Source organism: Enhydra lutris, unplaced genomic scaffold (genome assembly GCF_002288905.1).
Source record: "Enhydra lutris kenyoni isolate GAN:26980312 unplaced genomic scaffold, ASM228890v2 scaffoldscaffold10, whole genome shotgun sequence".
In the NCBI taxonomy this organism is placed as follows: Eukaryota; Metazoa; Chordata; class Mammalia; order Carnivora; family Mustelidae; genus Enhydra; species Enhydra lutris.
The window spans coordinates 42,636,684-42,656,707 of NW_019154094.1; the positions used below are offsets into that span (position 1 = coordinate 42,636,684).

Genomic DNA, 20,024 nt, shown 5'->3' on the forward strand with positions numbered 1-20,024 from the left:
CGCCCGCTCCCTGGCGCGGCGCCTCGCGCTGCCCGGCCCGCCCGGCCCAGTGCACCGCGGCTGTCTGCTGGGCTCGTGCGCCGCGAACCCGGCCGCAGCCGCCTCAGCCGCCTCAGCCGCCTTAGTCCCTCAGCCGCTTTAGTCCCTCAGCCGCCGCCGCCTCAGTCTCGCCCTCCGCGCCGTCCGGCCCCGCCGCTCAGCGCGCCCCCAGGCCCTCAAGCCAGATGATGAACTTCCTGAGGCGCCGGCTGTCGGACAGCAGCTTCATCGCCAACCTGCCCAATGGCTACATGACCGACCTGCAGCGGCCCGAGCCCCAGCAGCCGCCGCCGCCGCCCCCAGGTCCGGGCGCGGCCTCGGCCTCCTCGGCGCCCCCGGCCGTCTCGCCGGGCCCCGAGCGGAGGCCGCCGCCGGCCCCGGCCCCGGCGCCCGCGTCGCATCCCGCGCCGCAGGCGGCCGCGGCGCCATCGGTGGGCAGCAGTTTCTTCAGCTCTCTGTCCCAAGCCGTGAAGCAGACGGCAGCCTCGGCCGGCCTGGTGGACGCGCCCGCGCCCGCGCCCGCCGCCGCCAGGAAGGCCAAGGTGCTGCTGGTCGTCGACGAGCCGCACACCGACTGGTAGGTACCCGGCCGCCGCCGCCGCCGCGCGGGGTTCCCGGGGCCTGCCGGGCAGCTGGAGGCCGCGGGGAAGGTTGTCCCGGGCGCCAAGGAATCGTTCTTGACACCTGAGAGGGAGGGTCTGCATGGTCCCCCTGTGGGGAGATATTGGTGGTGGTGGGGGGGGGGGGGGGTTTCAACGTTGTGCCTGCTGGCGGGGGCAGGGTGATCTGGAAAGGTGAATCCTGAGGTGAAATATTGCCTCGATTCTCTCAAATCCCTCACGACACGTAAAAGAAGGAGCTACTTTATGCAACAGGGAAGAATCCTTAAAAAAAGAAAAAAATAGAGTTTTGTTTGTTTGTTTGTTCTAGAAGGGAGGGGGCAGAAAGAACAGACTTTCAGCCTAGACACTTAGAAGCTCAGGTGAAACATTTAAAGCCAATACAAAAGATTGTACATCGTGAGGCACGGAGTGAATTTGCGGTGGAAATGAGTGTTTTGAGGGAGAGGGTGATGGGGGTAGTTTTCACCTGGCTGGATGAAGGCTTATATCAGTATTGACATCTACGTTGGTCGAAGCACGGATGTGAGCGCCCAGGTGTATGTACTTGAGCTTGCTGCAGAGGAGCATGGCTGAGGTCCGTTTAAGAATAATAAAATGCTTGTGTTTTTTGAAGCACGGAGGGGATTTGTGGTTTTTTAAATTTGTTTTTAGTAAAAAAAAAAAAGTGTGTGTGTGTGTGTGTGTGTGTGTGTGTGTGTGTGTGGCGGCGGGGTGGGAGGATGGGGAAAGTTGTGAAAGTGAAGGTGGTTTTTTCCAGCTGGAAAGATGATGACTGAGGTAAAATATTCTGGATCATTAAAGGGGTACAAACAAATAAAAAGATCTACCTTAATGCAGTAGACAGCAACTTGGAACTTGGAGAATTTCTTTCTTTCTCTCTCTCTCTTTCTTTCTTATTTCTTGGGATATTGCAACTTAGAATGGTGAAGGCTTCTGGAAAATGTTACCTCTAGTTAGTAAAAGCATGAATGGGGTTCATTCAAGACAGATCAGGTTAAAGAGGTTCTATGTCATGTAGCAGGAAGTTGGCCCAGGAGATGGTTGGGGTCGGTGGTGATGGAAGAATTGACTGGTGAAGGAAGGGCTTGAAGAAGTGAAGAGGCAAGAAATCTGGGTTGCTTCTTCTTCAGGAATATGGGAAGGGTTTTATTTTTTACTTTCTCAGAAAGGTTGAGGTAAGAGCCTGGACCCAAGTGCTTCCTCCTGAGAGTGAGACACAGAGGGACCACAGAATTGTTTTTCTCCATTTCCTCTTTTGGCTGCTTTACTGCTTTTCTCTTTCATTTTCTCACAGGGAGACTTGGAGGGAGGGAGTACTGGCGTGGGTGTAATGGAAGTGAGATGTAGATGTGGAGATGCACTCCTGCTGGCTCCTAATATGACCATTCTGAATAGTCATTTGGGTGACTTGTGTAGTTGCCTTTTCTCAGAACAATGGAGTAGAAAATCTTAAGGGACCTTTGTTAGGAAATGACAGAGGAACTGGCAAGGGTGTATGAGGAAAATATAAGAGTATATGATGGTACCATTGGTAGTCCCATAGGAAGATTATTCTTAGTTTAAATTACAAGTGCTTATTAAATGAGAAAGGTAGGTAACTAAGTTTTATTGAGCAACTGTTATATGTCAGACCCTTACTAGGTGCTCTTATATATGTCTCATTAAATTCTAAACACAAAGCTGAGGCTTACAAAAAGTGAGTAAAGTGTTCCCAGTCATACAGCCAGCAAATAGTTGACCTAGGATTTGAACTTAGGCCCATTTGACTCCAGTATTGCCATTCCACTATGCTGTATTGCCTCAAAATATATATAATATTAATAATGTATTATCATTATTGCCAATAATATAATAATAAGTTTGCCTTATCATTATATTATTGGCAATATTAATAATAGGCTCCCTCTACAGGGTAGGCAGAATAGGGGCCTTACCAAGAACTCACATTGAAATTTGGAGACAAAATGGAGACATGAACAGTTAAAAAAAATTATTCTATAATTATTATTTCAGACCAGTGTTTTTAGGCATTCAATAAATGGAGTGATTGTGAGAGCCAGAGTTATTGGAGAAAGCTTTATAAAAGATGAGGGTTGTTTTTTGTTTTTTTTTTTAAGATTTTCTTTATTTATTTGACACACACAGAGAGAAATCACAAGTAAGCAGAGTGGCAGGGGGAAGCTGGCTCCCCGCTGAGCAGGGAGCCCAATGCAGGGCTCAATCCAAGGACCCTGAGATCATGATCTGAGCCGAAGACAGACGCTTAACCAACTGAACCACCTAGGTGCCCCTAAAAGATGAGTCTTGAAGAAAGGCCAGGAAAAGGAGGGGAGAAATGGGAATATTGATGCTTCATTTTTTATGCAGGAATCTGACACTCATGTACCTTGTCCTGATCTCCTGTTCTGATGAAGACATTTGTTTTGGGTTTAATTACCAGTTAGGTACCAACAGGTAGGAAGATACTCATCTGTGTGGGCATGATGTGGCTGCTGAGATTTGTGTTTAGCACTAACTGCTTCTATTGCTTAGGATTCAAAACTCTTTTTGGATAGTGTTTTTCTCTAGGAAAACTGCCTGCCTGGCATGAACCAGAGAATTTGCCTTGCCCTGGAGACTAAACTTCTGATGGAAGTAATAGAAGCCATTTTCCTTTGGGCTGACTCCCAACTGTTTTCTGATTTTCTTTGTAGTAATAACATTGATTTATTAAAACTCATAAACCCAGTTTGAGTCTAGTGCTTGACGGCATTTGATGCTTCTGTTTCTATGCTTAATAGCAATTCTCAGGATTGCAGATTTTGTTTTCTTTCTTGCCTGAATTTGCTAAAAGCACCTCAGTTAAATATTTTTGAATGGTTTTATTGAAAGTTCTCTATAAGGTAAGGAGCAGGTGTCTGCTTATGACAAGAACAGTGACTTAAAAAGGTGCTTTTTCCTCTAATGGCAAATTTTAGCAAATTTGTCTCACTGTTTAAGCTATCTAGATAGCATTCAGTGAACAGGTGTTATATATGCCCAATATTATTTTCCTGATGCTTGAATAGGAAGTCAGAGTGTAGCTTCCTGGTAGAATTTAAGAATATTGGTCCCATTTGAACTATAGATTACTAAAATAAAGAGGGTTTTAAGAAGAATTTAAATAATTGGAGATTTAAAAGAAGGGCTTAAAGTTGGCAACCTCTCAGAGCAACCTTAATATATAGCAGATTCCTTCAAATTTTTATCAGTGTAATTGTGGACAATGGAATTTGGGGACTTTTCCACAGACTAAGTTGCTGGGAAAATTGGAGGTTGTTTCTGTCTCTTGTTTAAAATGTGTTTTCATTGGTTGCTTGAGATCTTTAGATTAATTGCATGGTAAAGAATCATTGAAAATATGTATCTGTTCCACTAAAAAATGAAATCCCTTATTACTAATTGTTACTAGTATTTTAATTATATATACGTTTTGCCTGAAATGCATGTCTTCTAAGGTTCATACCTAAATTTGAAGTGCAGTTAATACTGAACTCTAATTATCTTTGTGCTTAAACAAGGAACAAATGTCCATTTGTATGTTGTTTTTTTTCTGCATCTTACACTCTCACTGGTGAAGAGGTAAGTTTTCTCTCAGATTTTCCCCTGCCTCCATTTTCAGCAATTCCAATTCCAGTGACCAAGTGAGCTTTTCCATCTTAGCATGTCTCAATGTTTGATTTGAAAATCAGCATAGCACAGACATTCTAGAGATTATCTGATGTTCTGGGGACTGTAGATATGGTAAGTCCACAGGTGTTTATTGAGCACCTTCTTGTTATGGGGTGTATATGCTAAGAAAAAGGAGTTGTAGTATCTTTGAAGATTTTTCTGTTCAAGTGGACAGCTAAGATAACACACTTTAAAAAAAATTAACATATAATGTATTATTTGTTTCAGGGGTACAGGTCTGTGATTCATTAGTCATATTTATATAATACCCTTGCTCATTATAACACATACCCTCTTCAATGTCTATCACCCAGTTACCCCATTCCTCCACCCTCCTCCCCCCAGCAATCCTCAGTTTGTTTCCTATGATTAAGAGTCTCTTGGGGCGCCTGGGTGGCTCAGTGGGTTAAAGCCTCTGCCTTCGGCTTGGGTCATGATCCCGGGGTTCTGGGATGGAGCCCCACATCAGGCTCTCTGCTCAGTGGGGAGCCTGCTTCCTCCTCTCTCTCTCTCTCTCTGCCTACTTGTGATCTCTATCTGTCAAATAAATAAATAAAAAATCTTAAAAAAAAAAAAGAGTCTTTTATGGTTTGTCTTCCTCTCTGGGTTTCATCTTGTTTCATTTTTTCCTCTCTTCCCCTATGATCCTCTGCCTTGTTTCTTAAATTCCATATCATGTATCAGTGAGATCATATAATAGTCTTTCTCTGTGACTTATTTTGCTTAGCATAATACCGTCTAGCTCCATCCACATTGTTGTAAATGGTAAGATTTCATTTTTTGATGGCTGTATAATATTGCATTGCATATATATGTACAACATCTTATTTATCCATTCATCTGTTGATGGATATCTGGGCTCTTTCCATAGTTTGGCTATTGTGGACTTTGCTGCTATAAACATTGGGGTGCAGGTGCCCCTTTGGATCACTACATTTGTTTCTTTGGGGTAAATACCCAGTAGTGCAATTGCTGAGTCTATTTTCAACTTTTTGAGGAATCTCCATACTGTTTTCCAGAGTGGCTGCACCAGTTTGCATTCCCACCAACAGTGTAGAAGGGTTCCCTCATACTTTTTTTTTTTTTCTAAGTTTACAAAAACTACCCCTTATATTCAAAGAATATAGTCCTTGGATCAACAGTATTGGCATCAAACAGGAACTTTTTTTTTTTTTTTAAGATTTATTTATTTATTTATTTATTTATTTTAGGTAGAGAGCGTAAGTGGGAGGGGCAGAGGGAGAGGGAGAGAGAATCTCAAGCAGACTCTACACTGATTGCTGAGCATAACATGGGGCTTGATCCTGAGACTCTGAGATAACCACCCAAGGGGAAACCAAGAATGGGACACTCAACTACTCAACCCACTGCACCACCCAAGTGCCCCAGACAGGAGCTTGTTGAACTACAGCTTATCAGGTCGTCATACCTCCTGAGTCAATTTGCATTTGAATAAAATGTCCAGGTGATTTACATGCACATTAAATTTAAGATGCACTGAACTAAAGGATATGTGATTAGTGCTAAAGGTGTGGCAACCACACTACTATGATTTACTGAGCCTTTGCTATACGGGAAGCATAATAATCTCTTTACAAATATCACTGAATCTCTGCCACAGCACTGTAGTACTTTAGAAGTTCAAAAGAGTGAAAAATGGATGTGGGCTACAGTGGGAAGGGAGTGCTTCATGCAAGTATCGAGATTTGAACTGAACTTTGAAGATTTTGAATCAAAAGAGATAGGTTTGACTCAGTCCAGAGAGTGGATAGTATAAGGAAAGTACAGTGGTAGAAAAGAGAGAGACCATGAAGAAACTGGACTGATGCATTATCTAGGCAGCACCTATTTTCCATGCCTTAATGGTCCGTCTTTGGACATATCATTAAGAATAGGGGAATTCAAAGTACAGTAGTCTGGACCAGTGCTTGTGAGAGACTCTAGAACAGTATTTGAATTAGAACTTAGGGGGAAAACTCAAGTGAGATTTGAGGCTTCTGTCTACTAAATATTTTATCTGTATGTCCTGTTTCTGACTTGTGAACACAAACATACTGATTCTATAAAATTGCATTGTTCTTAATAGCCATAGGCTATATAGCTTAGAATTCTAGATTAGTAGAGCTGGAAGATCATCTGGGTACTTTATAAATGGAAGAAGTATGATATGAAGAGGGAACGTGACTTGTTCAGGCTAGTTAATGACAAAACCAGAACTACAATCTAGAACTTCAGTCTCTCTACTAAGCTTTTACCCCATTTTACCCTCTATTTTACTATCTTTCTACCTTCCTTTTATCTTTCTCCATTTCAATGATTGATAGGGACTTTTTACTTTTATAATTATAACATTTGAACTTGAAAGAACCTGAAAGAGCATGTAGTGCAGAGAAATGGAATGATTTGGCCAAGGTCAAATAAGAAGTTGGAGAATGAGGACTAGAATTTATATCATCTGACTCCAACTCAAGTTTCTTTCTATTCTCTCTCTCTCTCTCTCTTATTATTTTTTTTTAACAACTGATAATTTATTTAAAAGATTGATTTAGGCATCTGCAATGGTGTCTTCAACCTTGACTCTTGGCTCCATACTGATGGAAGTAATTTGCTTAACAATCTCAGAAGGACTGTGCAGATCAATGAGTTGCTTGTAGATCTTCATCTGAGAACAATTCCAAGTCTTAGAACCTTAACCACAAGCAACTTTTTCTTGTAGTGATTCTCAGAATCTTGGTAGGTGTCCGAACTGGTCCTTTCACTTTGAGATTCTTTTCCTTTGCACCTGTGATCAGGTTAGTATACACTGTTTCCCAGAGTATTCCCAGAGTATGGCTAGAGTAATTCTAAATTGGTGAATCGCCATCTCTGGTTCCAGGGTGTCTTCCCAGTGCCTTTAATAGCTATGACTGTGGAGCGGCTTCCTGACTGACTTGTTCCTGGAGGAAAGCAAACAGGGGTGAGTCAGGAGCAGGAGCAGGGCATCCAGGACTCCACTGTAGCTGCGACCATGTCTTTCTCAAAGAGGTTTTTTTACTCTTAAGTTACTCTTTAGGCAGATCCCTCAAATATAAGCCTTTTCTCCTTAAAAGTACTGTTTTTTATCTATTTCTTTTAAAGATTCATTGTGGAATGCTTAGTAAATATTTTAAAAAGAGCCACATGAACACCGCACTAGAGTCACACGGACAATTGCATTATCTTATATGTTACTGTTTCAGCCAAGGTCATTGTAAAATGGTTGAAGGAAAGACTGTTCGAGAGTCTAGTAATCAAAATCCAACAATATAATAAAGTTAGTAGGACTCTGGTACAATGATGACCTTCTTTCCAGGGACTCATTTTTACTGTAGTGTTCCTGTCTACCTGAGATTGCTTCCTGTCTTTCTGTACCCAAGTTCAGATCTATAATTACGTTAGCCTTTTCAGTATCTTGCTAAGCAAAAAGTAGTGGAGGTCTATACAGTAAGTTTTCCAGAATTATATGCCTTCCCTCACATTGGTAAGACAGTTTTAACTGGGACATGTTCGGTGCAGTTGAGCATCTAACACAAGCCAAGTGCTGGGGATATAAGGATAAGTTTGGCATAGGCCTTGTTTACTAGGATCTTCCCGCCCAGTGGGGGAGAGGACAGACATTTAAGTAAGATTTATTGTAGTATGGTAATTAGTGTGCATAGGGTACTATGGGAACACAGAGGTGGGCTGTCCTAGGAAATGAAGGTATGTTAGAAATGATGTGCTGTTAAAAATGTGCCATTGTATATCCTTAGGTAAACCACTTTGCCTCTTTGGATTTTGATTTTCTAAAATCTGTCAGTTGATAGGATTGAAAAAGACACTCTCTAAGATCCTTTACAGCACTACTTTATTTCCATGTTACAGTTTATGTGCTATTTTCTTTAAAAAGCTTTATAATTTACTCTATGGCATAACGCTTGTAAATCTTTGGAAAAAGAGGCCTAGGTCAATAAATGACTAAACATGTCTTTGATGAAAAGCTCATCTTTGAGTATGCTCCATTTAGTACCTCTTTCTTACCTCCTCATGATGGGAACTGGGGACTTGTGGTTAAATTCCTCTCTTCCGGATAGATCTAAGAATTTTTGTAAACATATGCTGAAGTATTGGCTGACAGAGTTTATCTCTTGATCCCTGCCATGTACACTGTGCTGCTGAGCAGTTTATACAACATATGTATACACATTGTCTCATTTTATCCTCACAGTGATCCTGAGAAGTAGAAAGAATATTTCATAGACAAATAAACAAACTCATGAAAGTAATCACTTGCCCAGTATTAAATAGCTGTTAAGCTGAAATGTCAGGTTCTGAACCTAAATTGGTAGAGTCCTGCACACATAAGACAAATTTGCCAGCAGAAAAATTAGATTATTTTTTTGTTATAAAAAAGGTTTCTTTGGCAAAAGGATTTACTGCATGATTCACTTAAATAGTAAGCACCCTACTGCTTTTGAAATTGCTCACTTTATAAAAATTTTATATATACACAACTTTTTCAGGATCATATTCATTACAGGGAGTGACATAGTTAAACATGGTTAAACATAGTGGCCTCAGTATGGAGAGTTGCATCCTGTTTTTGGTGTTTAATGGTACTCACACTGTGTGTGCCCCTCTGAATCCTGTGAATAAGATCTTCTGCATACTCGTTGGGTGGCATTGTCATCCTTTGTTTTAGCTTTCCACGTAGAAGCAATTGAATACCAGAAGGCTACATATAGCTTTCTAGAGAGAAGAGAAGATGACACAAAGGGCATTTCTGTCCTGCAGATACTACTTCTGTGCAGCAGAAGGAAGTAACTTAGAATAGGGCAGGTGACCTATGGAGAGAATAAAGTGTACAAATACCATAGATTTCTGAACTCAAAAGATGCCCATGCAGCATAAGTAAGAATTACAAAAAGTATACTAGCCTTGGTGTTTGTTGCTCAGTAGTAGGCATTTCTGAAGTTTAATCAGTTTACATAAAATTGTAAAGCAGATTATGATTATATTCAATCACTCCACCCTTTTCTTCTCTTTTCAGGACCATGAAACAATGTGAACATACAGGATTGAGGCCCAGCTCCACCCTTAACTGTATGACCCTATCAGAGTTACAAAACCTCTCTGAGCCCCTTTTCCCTCTATTTGACACATTTTTCACTGGGGAATTATCATATGCCAGACACTGTTCTAGGTTCCAGAATAAGACAAAAATTAGTTCCCATATGTGTGAAATGGAAGTGAAAACATGTATATACCATAGTGATGTTGTGAGAATTGAATAAGGTTTTGGAAAAGCATTTTGTAGAGGGTAAAGAGCCTTACTAGTGATTGTTATATCCTTCCCTATCTTTGTCCCCCTTTTCTTTTTTTTTTAAGATTTTATTTATTTATTTGACAGAGAGGAAGAGATCACAAGTAGGCAGAGGGGCAGGCAGAGGGGGAGGGGGAAGCAGGCTCCCCACTGAGCAGAGAGCCTGATGTGGGGCTCTATCCTAGGACCCTGAGATCATAACCTGAACCGAAGGCAGAGGCTTAACCCACTGAGCCACCCAGGCGCCCCTGTCCCTTTTTTTGAGTTCCCTCATGGTGTAGGTTTATTGTCTATTTTGCACACTTCGAGGATGAAGAGTATTTTTATTTTTTTTTTTTAAATTGAAGGCTACTTGTTCAAAGCAGAATTTTTGAAGACTCCTTTTTTTTTTTTTTAAGATTTTATTTATTTATTTGACAGAGACACAGTGAGAGAGGAACACAAGCAGGGGTAGTGGGAGAGGGAGAAGCAGGCTTCAGGCTGAGGAGGGAACCTGATGCGGGGCTTGATGCTTAATGACTGAGCCACCCAGGCGCCCCTTCCTTTGGTATATTTTGAAGGGAAATATAATTTTAGTTTTTTTTTTTTTTTTTTAAATAAGAGAGATATTACCTATTCGACTCAGCTCATTTAGCAGTTATAGACAGGACCACATAAATCCTTATTTTGTTTAATAAATAAATTCTAAAATAGCTCTGCTTCAGTTTCACTTGTGACTAATTAGGGAAGGGTGGTTACAGAGGGAAATGAAGGAAGAGAGAATCAGAATGGCTTTAAAAGTTATGTTTGTGCAGGGCACCTGGGTGGCTCAGCTGGTCAAACCGCTGCCTTTGGCTCAGGTCATGATCCCAGGTTCCTGGGATCGAGTCCCAAATCGGGCTCTCTGCTCAGTAGGGAGCCTGCTTCCCCCATCTTTCTCTGTCTGCCTCTCTGCCTACTTGTGATCTCTCTGTCAAATAAATAAATAAAATATTTTTTTAAAAAAAAGTTAGGTCTGTTCTTTTCTCCTATTCAGTCTATCTTTCACATTGCATTCTAAGTATTAAACAAAAGCATCCACAAATCTTGTAATTTCTTTTTTTTTTTAAAGATTTTATTTATTTATTTGACAGACAGAGATTACAAGTAGGTAGAGAGGCAGGCAGAGAGAGAGAGGAAGGGAAGCAGGCTCCCTGCTGAGCAGAGAGCCCGATGATGCGGGGCTCTATCCCAGGACCCTGGGATCATGACCTGAGCCGAAGGCAGCGGCTTTAACCCACTGAGCCACCCAGGCACCCCTTGTAATTTCTTTTAATGTTCTTCTCTAACACGTTGTTGCTCATGAAGCTTATTTACAATGTGCTCCAGTTTATCTTTTCAGACTCATTTGTCACTACTCTTTTTTTTTTTTTTAAAGATTTTTTATTTATTTACTTGACAAAGATCACAAGTAGGCAGAGAGGCAGGCAGAGAGAGAGGGAGAAGCAGGCTCCCTGCTGAGCAGAGAGCCCAATGTGGGGCTGATCCCAGGACCCTGGGATCATGAGGTAAGCTGAAGGCAGAGGCTTTAACCCACTGAGCCACCCAGCTGCCCCTGTCACTACTCTCTTAATCCTAGACTTTTGCTATATCCTGGGTTACACTCTTCTAAACACATACTCAGCTTTTAGGATTCCATGCGATTATTTCACAGTTCCTTTAGAATGTTCCTGTTGTGCTTCTCTGTCTTACCTCAATGATCATTTTCTTTATTCCATTCTCAGAGCATGAGGATACTGTCTTGTTTTAAAAAAGACCCATTCCCTCCTCCATGTCTTTGCTCTAAATTCCACCTCTTCTTTTCCCTTCTGTTCATTCTCTCATTTTCTGCTGGTTGCTCTGTCACTGCAAATAAAGAAACAAGCAAAATCTGTTCTCCACCTTCTTAGTCACTCTTCCAGATGTGAAATAGAAATCTCACTCTTGTCTCTACTCCCTTATCCTATATTTCCCCTCCTGCACTGATGGCTTCTACTCTATAATACTGATTGTTCTTGCTAAATCCAAAGGAAGGTGTTAGTCTATACTTTCATGGATTGGTTTGACACTGTTTATCTTCCATTTGGAAGTCCCTTCACTTCTGAATATGGCAGTCTTTGTTTATATCTTTTTAAAGTTCCTTCTCACTCTTTTTATTCTTTTTCTTTTTTCTTTTTTTTAAGATTTATTTATTTATTTGTCAGCGAGTGAGAGAGAGAGAGAGATATCACAAGCAGGCAGAGGCAAGCAGAGGCAGAGAGAGAAGCAGGCTCCCCGCTGAGAAAGTTGCCCTATGTGGGACTCGATTCTAGTACCCTGGGATCATGACCTGAGCTGAAGGCAGCCGCTCAACCAACTGAGCTACCCAGGAGTTCTGTTCTTTTTCTTTGATTACCTCATTAAATATAAGTGTTCCTAAGGGCCCCATCTTCTGCCCACTTCTTTTTTCACTCTACACACATTCCCTGATCCATCTCCTCTCAAGATGTCATTTATCTTCTAAATGCAGTCAGTTCCCAGATCTCAGCCTTCAGACCAGAACATTGTCCTGATCTTTACATACATGTTTAGTTGCCTGCTATGTTTCTCCATTTGGGTGGTTACAGGCAACTCAAGGTCATTTGTTCCAGTATTGAATTCCTTATCTCCCCTATTCTCTGTCTCAACTGAGGACACTGACTGTTGCCTATTTCAAGTTCTCATTAATTTCACCTAGAACTCTTATAAGTTTCATGATGATTTCTACTTAATAGCTTGAATGAACTATTTAAAATACAAGTCTGAGTCATTCACTCCTTTGCTTAAAGCTTTTCATGTCCTATCCCATGTCTGATAAGTAAAGTTCATCACCTTCCCATGATTTGACCTGTGCTTTCTTCTCCAGTCTCCTAACCATTTCCATCCCTAAACTTCAATTTACAGCAATATTGAACTATTGAACTAACACACATTATGGCATTCCTTCCCCTTGTCTTTGTTTATGCTGTTCACTCCACATGCAATTGTTGTTCTCTTTTCTTCCTTTTCTTGACTGAACTCATATGTACCTTTTGAGACTGAGAAGAATATTTCTTTTTCAGAAATTCTTCTCTTACCCCTGGCTATATTGGGCATTTCTGTCCCCTTCATGCCCTCCTTCAGTCATATGGTTATCTTTATTACCGGACTCAAAACAATGATCTGTTTGTGTGATGAAGAATTCTTTGTGGCAGGCTTAATGTTTTATTCATTTTTATATCCTTAGCATCCAGCAATGTCTGACACATAGTTTAAGTTCAATAAATCTTTGCCAAATTGAGCTAAGGAGAGAGAGATCCAGAGAATAACAAAAGGGATAGAAGGGAACAATGGTGAGAAAAAGTATTCTAGGATGAGAGGTGTATGTTGGAAAACATCTTTGTTCACTACAAATACAAGCACTAAAATGCTTTTGCTCTTACTTATGCTCTATGAAATGCAAATTGACTTTATTAGTTTTCAACCAGTCCAAATCACAACTCTTTAGAGATTTAGCTCTGAATGAGATCCAATAGCAGCCTACAACACCAGAAAGTATTATCTGGCCCATGGTAGCTTTGAGCAGAATAAAGGCAAATGGAATAAAATTACGGACCAAAGCTCTCCTCTCTAGCCTATATTGACACTTGGCTCTCCTGGAGCTCATTTTTCTGAAGTTAATCCTGCTTTTGTTTTTTGTTTTTTCCCTGTCCAGCAAACACTCCAATCTTGGGCCACCCAAGCTGCCTTTTTTTTTTTTTTTTCTCTTTCGTGAGAAATTCCTTTGGGTTATCCCAAGGATAATTCTGGAGAACTAAACAGCATTGTGACTGTTGGGAATGTGTTGAAAGGAAATACACAGTAAGCTTTTCATGATCTGACTCTGCCTACCTCTTCAGTTCTACCTTTCTTTGATTTCCCCATCCACTTTGATAACCATGACAAACTACTTAAGTTTAACTGAATGTGCCATGTCCTTATATCTTTATACTACTCCTGCTACCTGAAAGGCTTCTTCTGTGTTTTTGCCTGGATCATCTTTAAGACTCAATTCAGTTGTTGATTATATTAGAGTCAGGACTAGACTTACTCCTTTATTATCTTCTAGTTTGTGTTAGAATCTATAACATGTTTGTTTATCTCATAGTGATTAACTTATAACCAAATTCTATTTGTCTATCTTCTCATCTCATCTTCAACACTGAGATCTCCTTGAGGACAATGACTGTAACTTTTTTTTTAAGATTTTTTATTTATTAGAGAGAGAGAGAGCCCACAAGTAGGCAGAGTGGCAGGTAGAGGGAGAGGGAGAAGGAGGATCCCTGCTGAGCAGAGAGCCTGAAACAGGGCCTGGGATTATTACCTGAGCTGAAGGCAGATGCTTAACCAACTGAGTCACCCAGATGCCCCAATGACTATAACTTTAATCTTGATATCCCCAGCATTTGGTATGAGAGAGAAGGTTTTCAGTCATTATTTATTGGATCATTCAATGACTTATGAAAATATAAATGATGAGGAAAAGCAACTATTCAGCTCCCTATAAATATAAACAAACAAGAGCTATGTTAACAAATGTGATTATTCATTAAGAAATGATATGCATATATATGCATGCCTGGGTGGCTCAGATGGTTAAGTGTCTGGCTTCGGCTCAGGTCGTGATCTCTAGGTCCTGGGATCAAGCCCAGAGTTGGGGCCCTGGCTTACCGGGGAGTCTGCTTTTCCCTCTGCCTCTGTCTCTCCCCCTGCTCATGTTCTCTTTCTGTATCCTTCTGTTTCAAATAAATAAAATCTTTAAAAAAATTATATATATATATATATATATATATATATAAATCTTTTTATAAGCTGTAAAATGCTGTAAATGCATTAATTATTTTTACTGGCCTCCCTTATAAGAGACTGATGATATACCTGTTCTTCCCCTCTCTAACACCTCTTCTGATGGGCATAAACACTCCATGCTTGTTTTCTGGAGAATAGCCATGTGCTCTCTCTTTCTTCCCCTGTTTCAGCCTAGGCACTAAGATGTCTTTGTTTACTTGAGCCTTTCTCAAATTTTAGAATCTGTTCTTTCTTTTTCCTTCTGTCTAGGACCATTCTTCCATTCCAGTCCTCCTAAGTACAGCTATAATACCTTTCTAGGATAAATACCTCTTACTTATTTGTTCAAGGGACCTAGTAACTTTATGCAATAACTTTAGCCTGAGGTAGTCCTGCAAAAAGAGACTTGGGCTTTATGGAAGGAAATTGAGGTCTCTTTTTTCTGTTGTAGACTCAAATCCTTGAAGGGCCCTAATATTAATAATGAAAAAGTAACTGAAGATTGTTTCTTTTATACTTCCGGATTCCAGTAATAATCCAGAGAGGGAGCTGTGTGTGTTGAGGGGAGGCAGGGGGACATGCTGGAGTGTGCTGTGCCCCAAGTCTCATGGTGCAGGGCTCCAAATTTGAGGGTGTGCAGTGGAATGTGATGGACCCTGTGATGCAAATGTAGGGATACATATGGATATGTTTCCCTCTTTGGCCCCTATCACTCCCTGATGGTGAAAATTTAAGTTTCGTTGTATCCTATGTTGCAGAGTGTTAACGTATTAACACTTCAACTGTTGGACCAAAGGGCATCAGGAAAGATTGATCTGCTAATCAATTGGCAAACATCCACTAACTTCAGTGTGTTAGTTGCCATGAAGGCCACAAGACCAGTTAATACTTTGAATCAGATAATTATAGAATATATGCTTTCAGCTTTAAGAAGTTGTGCCGAATCTCAAGGAAGACAGAAGTTAGGAGAGTACAGTAGAAGGAGCTTTGCAAACATTTAAAATATCCAGATTTAGGTGTCTACTCTGCCAGTTAACTTTTTTGTGTCACCGTAGGCAATTTAACTCTTTAAGCTTCAATTTCTATTTCAAAATTTAGGGATTTGGGTTAAATCACCTACAGAAGCCCTTAGAAATCAAGTGATTTCTTTTTTTTTTTAATTTTTTTTACATGTTATGGTAGTCACCATACAGTACATTATTAGTTTTTGATGTAGTGTTCCACGATTCATTATTTGCATATAACACCCAATGCTCCATGCTATCCATGCCCTCCTTAATACCCATCACCAGGCTCTCCTAATCCCCCCACCGCCTCCCTTCTAAAACCCTCAGTTTGTTTCCTGGAGTCCATAGTCTCTCATGGTTTGTCTCCCGCTCCAATTCCCCACCACCCCACCTTCGTTTTTCCCTTCCTTCTCCTAATGTCCTCCATGCTATTCCTTATGTTTCACAAATAAGTAAAACCATATGATAATTGACTTTCTCTGCTTGACATATTTCACTTAGCATAATCTCCTCCAGTTCCATCCATATTGATGCAAATGTCGGGTATTCATCCTTTCTGATGGCTAAGTAATATTCCATTGTATATATGGACCACATCTTCTTTATCAATTCATTTGTTGAAAAGCATCTCGGCTCTTTCCACAGTTTGGCTCTTTTGGACATTGCCGCTATGAACATTGGGGTGCATATGGCCCTTCTTTTCTCTACATATGTTTCTTTGGGATAAATACCCAGTAGTGCAATAGCTGGGTTAAAGGGTAGCTCTATTTTTAATTTATTGAGGAACCTCCGCACTGTTTTCCAAAGTGGCTGCACTAACTTGCATTCCCACCCACTGAAATCAAGTAATTAAAAAAAAAAAAAAAAGAAAGCAAGTGATTTCTACAGGTTAGATTGACATTATGAAGAGTTTTTCAGAGAAGGAAGAAATTACTGTGGGCTAATGAAATCAGAAAATGTTTCATATAAGGGGTAGATCTGAGCTAGCCTGTGAAGGCTGAGTGAGATTTAGATTAGTGAGGAAAGAGGCATTTCACTTAAAAGGAAAAGAAAGAGCAAAAGCATAATAACAGTAATGAGTAATGTGTATGTAGAGGAGATTTAGGCTAGGTAGCATACAGGTTTCAGGGTAGTGAAAAGAGAGAAGTTTGGGTATGCAGTGTGGGAGAAATGATAATACCTAATGTATCGGATATACCATGTGACAGGTGGTGTTCTAAGTGGATGTTACTAACTCATTTATTAGGTTATGAAATAGGTGATTATTATTATGAACTTAATTTTTACAAATGAGGAAACTAAAGCTCATAGTGAATCCAGGTTTGAACCCAGGTTGTCCAACTTTGAGTCCATGCTCTTAACCAACATGCTCTGTGATCACTGAATAACAGTGTTTCAAATTTCTTGCCACTAAACACCTTGCTGTTTCTTATCCTCAATGACATAAACACACATTTGACTTTGGACAATTTCTTGTTCTCTCTGAACTTCAGTTTCTTCAGCTATAAGGAGGAAATAAATATATATCTCAAAGGGTTCTTATGAGAATCAATCAAACTGAAAATGTCTAATGCAGTGTCTGGGACATGGAGAGATTCAGTAAATGTTCCACCATGATGAGCAGATTTTCACAGCAGCTTTAAGACAACAGCTTACCATATGAGTATTTATAGAAGACTTCAAGGCAAGTAAAATAATTTGTAGACAGATTTCCATGACACCAAAAATAATTTTGAAAAATAGGACAAACCTAAATGAATATTCCTTCATTTTAGTTATAGTGGTGTGTTGCATATAGTTTAGAAAACACTGATTACTAGTGTTTTGAAACAGTCTCTGGGAAAGATGTTTTTGAGATGGCTTATTAGTAGAAACTTTATTCTTTGAGTGCTGTCACATTTGTTGTCTCAGTCCTCCACACAGTAATATTTGTGGGGCATAATTAATGTTATTCTCATTTTATGTCTTAAAGGAATTAAGATGGAGAGGTTACTCAAGTTCGCATAGCCAGGAAGTGATAGAATCAAGACTAGAACTCAGGTCTTTGACTTTGGGTCTTGTATATTTTTCTATGGACTTTCTATACTGAGATGCAGGAGCCATAGAACTAGGTGGATGGCTAATCTAGTTGGAAAATGGATAAGAATATCAGTTCTTCCAGCCATTTAACAAACTTCTTTGTTTTCAAGGATATTTATATTTAGCTTAATGATTTCCCTTTAATGCTGCCTCAAGTTTCTCTTGCAGAAACTGCTGGGTTCTTACACAAAAAGCCAGTGAACATTGCCCTGGAAAGTGATGACAGGAAGTTTGAGACTGGTATTCTTTGGAAAGAATGGAGCCAAAAGCCCTCAAGAAGCATCATGGTGTTCTGAAAAGCATAGATTTGGAATCAGATGACCCAGGTGAATTCAGGCATGGCAAGTTTCTGAATCTCAATGTCCTTATCCTTAAAACTGTAGTAATAATACCTGCCCTTTTTTCTTCATAGGATTGTTGTGAGGTCAAATTGCAAACTGTAGCACACAGATTTAAATATATATGGATTGAAAATATTGTAACAGGTGGGATTGAGAGTTGATATGAAGAAGAATTTCTCACTTAATTTCCTCTTAAGTATTGTCATGGACAGTTTATCTAGTTATGAGAAGTAGGAATTTAGGGGAGCAAATATATTTTTTCTAGAATCAAGGCTGTTGATTGTAATCAACTGTGGAGGTGGTGAATTTTTTTCCCCCACTTTTCTGTGCCTTCTCTCCTTGTCGATGCCTTTCCAGGGACACGTGTCCTATGAATGACCTAGGTCCCATTCCAGAGGTGAACATATTTTCTGAAACAAAACTGGGACATGAGGTCTTATTTTTCAGTGCAGGAACTAGTCTGGATGATTTTTAGGTGCTGAAATGTGGGAATTGGGAAATTTTGGTGGTTGGAGACATTGGTGGTTGGACCCTCGTTGAAGTCAGGGGGTTCTTGGCAATCGGAGGCCAAATTATTGTTGGCATCTCTATTTCCTGGCCTTTAATAAATTTTCAGCGGACTGAGTTAATCTTTGCTTAGCTAGGAGTTGTTAATGGTTATTGGCAATAACTTTTCATAGGTTTTTGCCTTTTCGTAAAAGGAGCTGCAAAATAGAAAAACATCTCTAATCCTACCTAATGAATAGTGGAATTTCAGCACCAAGGTCAGGGGCGAGGGGGAAGAGAAGCATTCTTTATTATACTTGCCCACATGAAAAGTCTACTCTTTGAAAGAATAAACTGTGAGTTAACTTGGTAAAGTGGGATAAGACTGATTTTCCTGTAGCTTTCAGATAGCGTATGCATTCACATTTGGTTGAAAAAAATGCACTCAACTTAACTTTGACCCTGGAAAGAAATTGTAGCATTTAGGATTTTGTAATAAGGTCACACATTTAAGTAAAACTTGGTAATTTATTATATGCTTTGACTTGCATGTGTCCCCTCACTTGTCATCTTAACCTTGTAAGTTGGTATAGCTTCCAGTTTTGTATAGGAAACCAAGGCTCAGGTAGATGGTGATTCACTTATAGTTACAACATGAAATAGGTAGAGCTACATCTAAAAATCTAGATTCTTCTTTGTGCTCTTTTCTCCTTACTCAGTGCCCCTTTTCTGAGCTCTGCATTAGTCAATCATGATGCTTTTGCCTGAAAGCACTAAGGATGGATAAAAAAATTGCTTAAACTGGAAAGAGCCTGTATGGTCTGTGACAGGTGCCGTGTAGGTTGGTTGAAAAACAAAGATTAGCTCCTTTCCCTATGTGTTTTTGTTAATGCTTATAATATTTTTATGATTTAGAATCCTTCTGGTGTCCTTGGTATATTTCAGACTGATTTTAAGTTGTCAGGAAAGGGGATTTTTCTCTCCAGAGCTCAATTCCTTTAAAGCTTCTTATTTTCCTTTGTACCTGGGAATTTATTTCTTAGCCAAAATTCAGAGCGGTACCAGACTTAAGTTCCTACCAAAAAGACTGTTCCCTGCTGATTTTTTTTTTTCTGCCTGCTTTTTTCCTACATAACCTGTCCCTTTTGCTACATTCCACCCCTTAATTCCGGCTTTAATTATGTGCAAGTTTCTGAGAATTAAAGGACAGTGAATTTGGGGGTAGGAAAAGGATACAAAGCTCCTGTCCCTTTTGATTCCGTGTGCCCCACCCCCCACCAAATCCTGGGAATACCTTGCTATTCTGTCCACTTCCCAGCATCCTGTGTCTTTCTCCAGACCCTTTAGGAGCATCTCTGCAGTGGTCTTGAAATAAAGACTTCCCAGAGATTTTTTAATGGTTGGTTTGGTTTTTCCCATATTAAGAGCTTAAAAAAAAAAAAAAAGAGGCACATAGAGATCAACCTTTTGTTTACTTCTAGTGGTCCACTTCCCCTCCGTTCTTGAGGACATTTATTGTGAGGTTTCCCATGTATTTCATTCATTCTTTCATGAATTAGTCTGTAGGAACTTGTGCTAGAATACTGAGCACAAGAGGTGTTGACCCATCTTTGCAAAG

At 40.0% G+C, this 20,024-nt stretch overlaps 1 protein-coding gene across 1 annotated transcript in view; it reads left to right on the forward strand.

Moving 5' to 3' along the window:
- Nucleotides 1-224: 224 nt before the first annotated feature.
- Nucleotides 225-20,024, forward strand: part of LOC111144119 (synapsin II) — a 211,913-nt gene continuing 192,113 nt past the window's right edge. The window contains exon 1 of the mRNA XM_022498269.1: nt 225-616. Coding sequence (XP_022353977.1) covers nt 225-616 — 392 coding nt within the window. The remainder of the gene's footprint in view (nt 617-20,024) is intronic.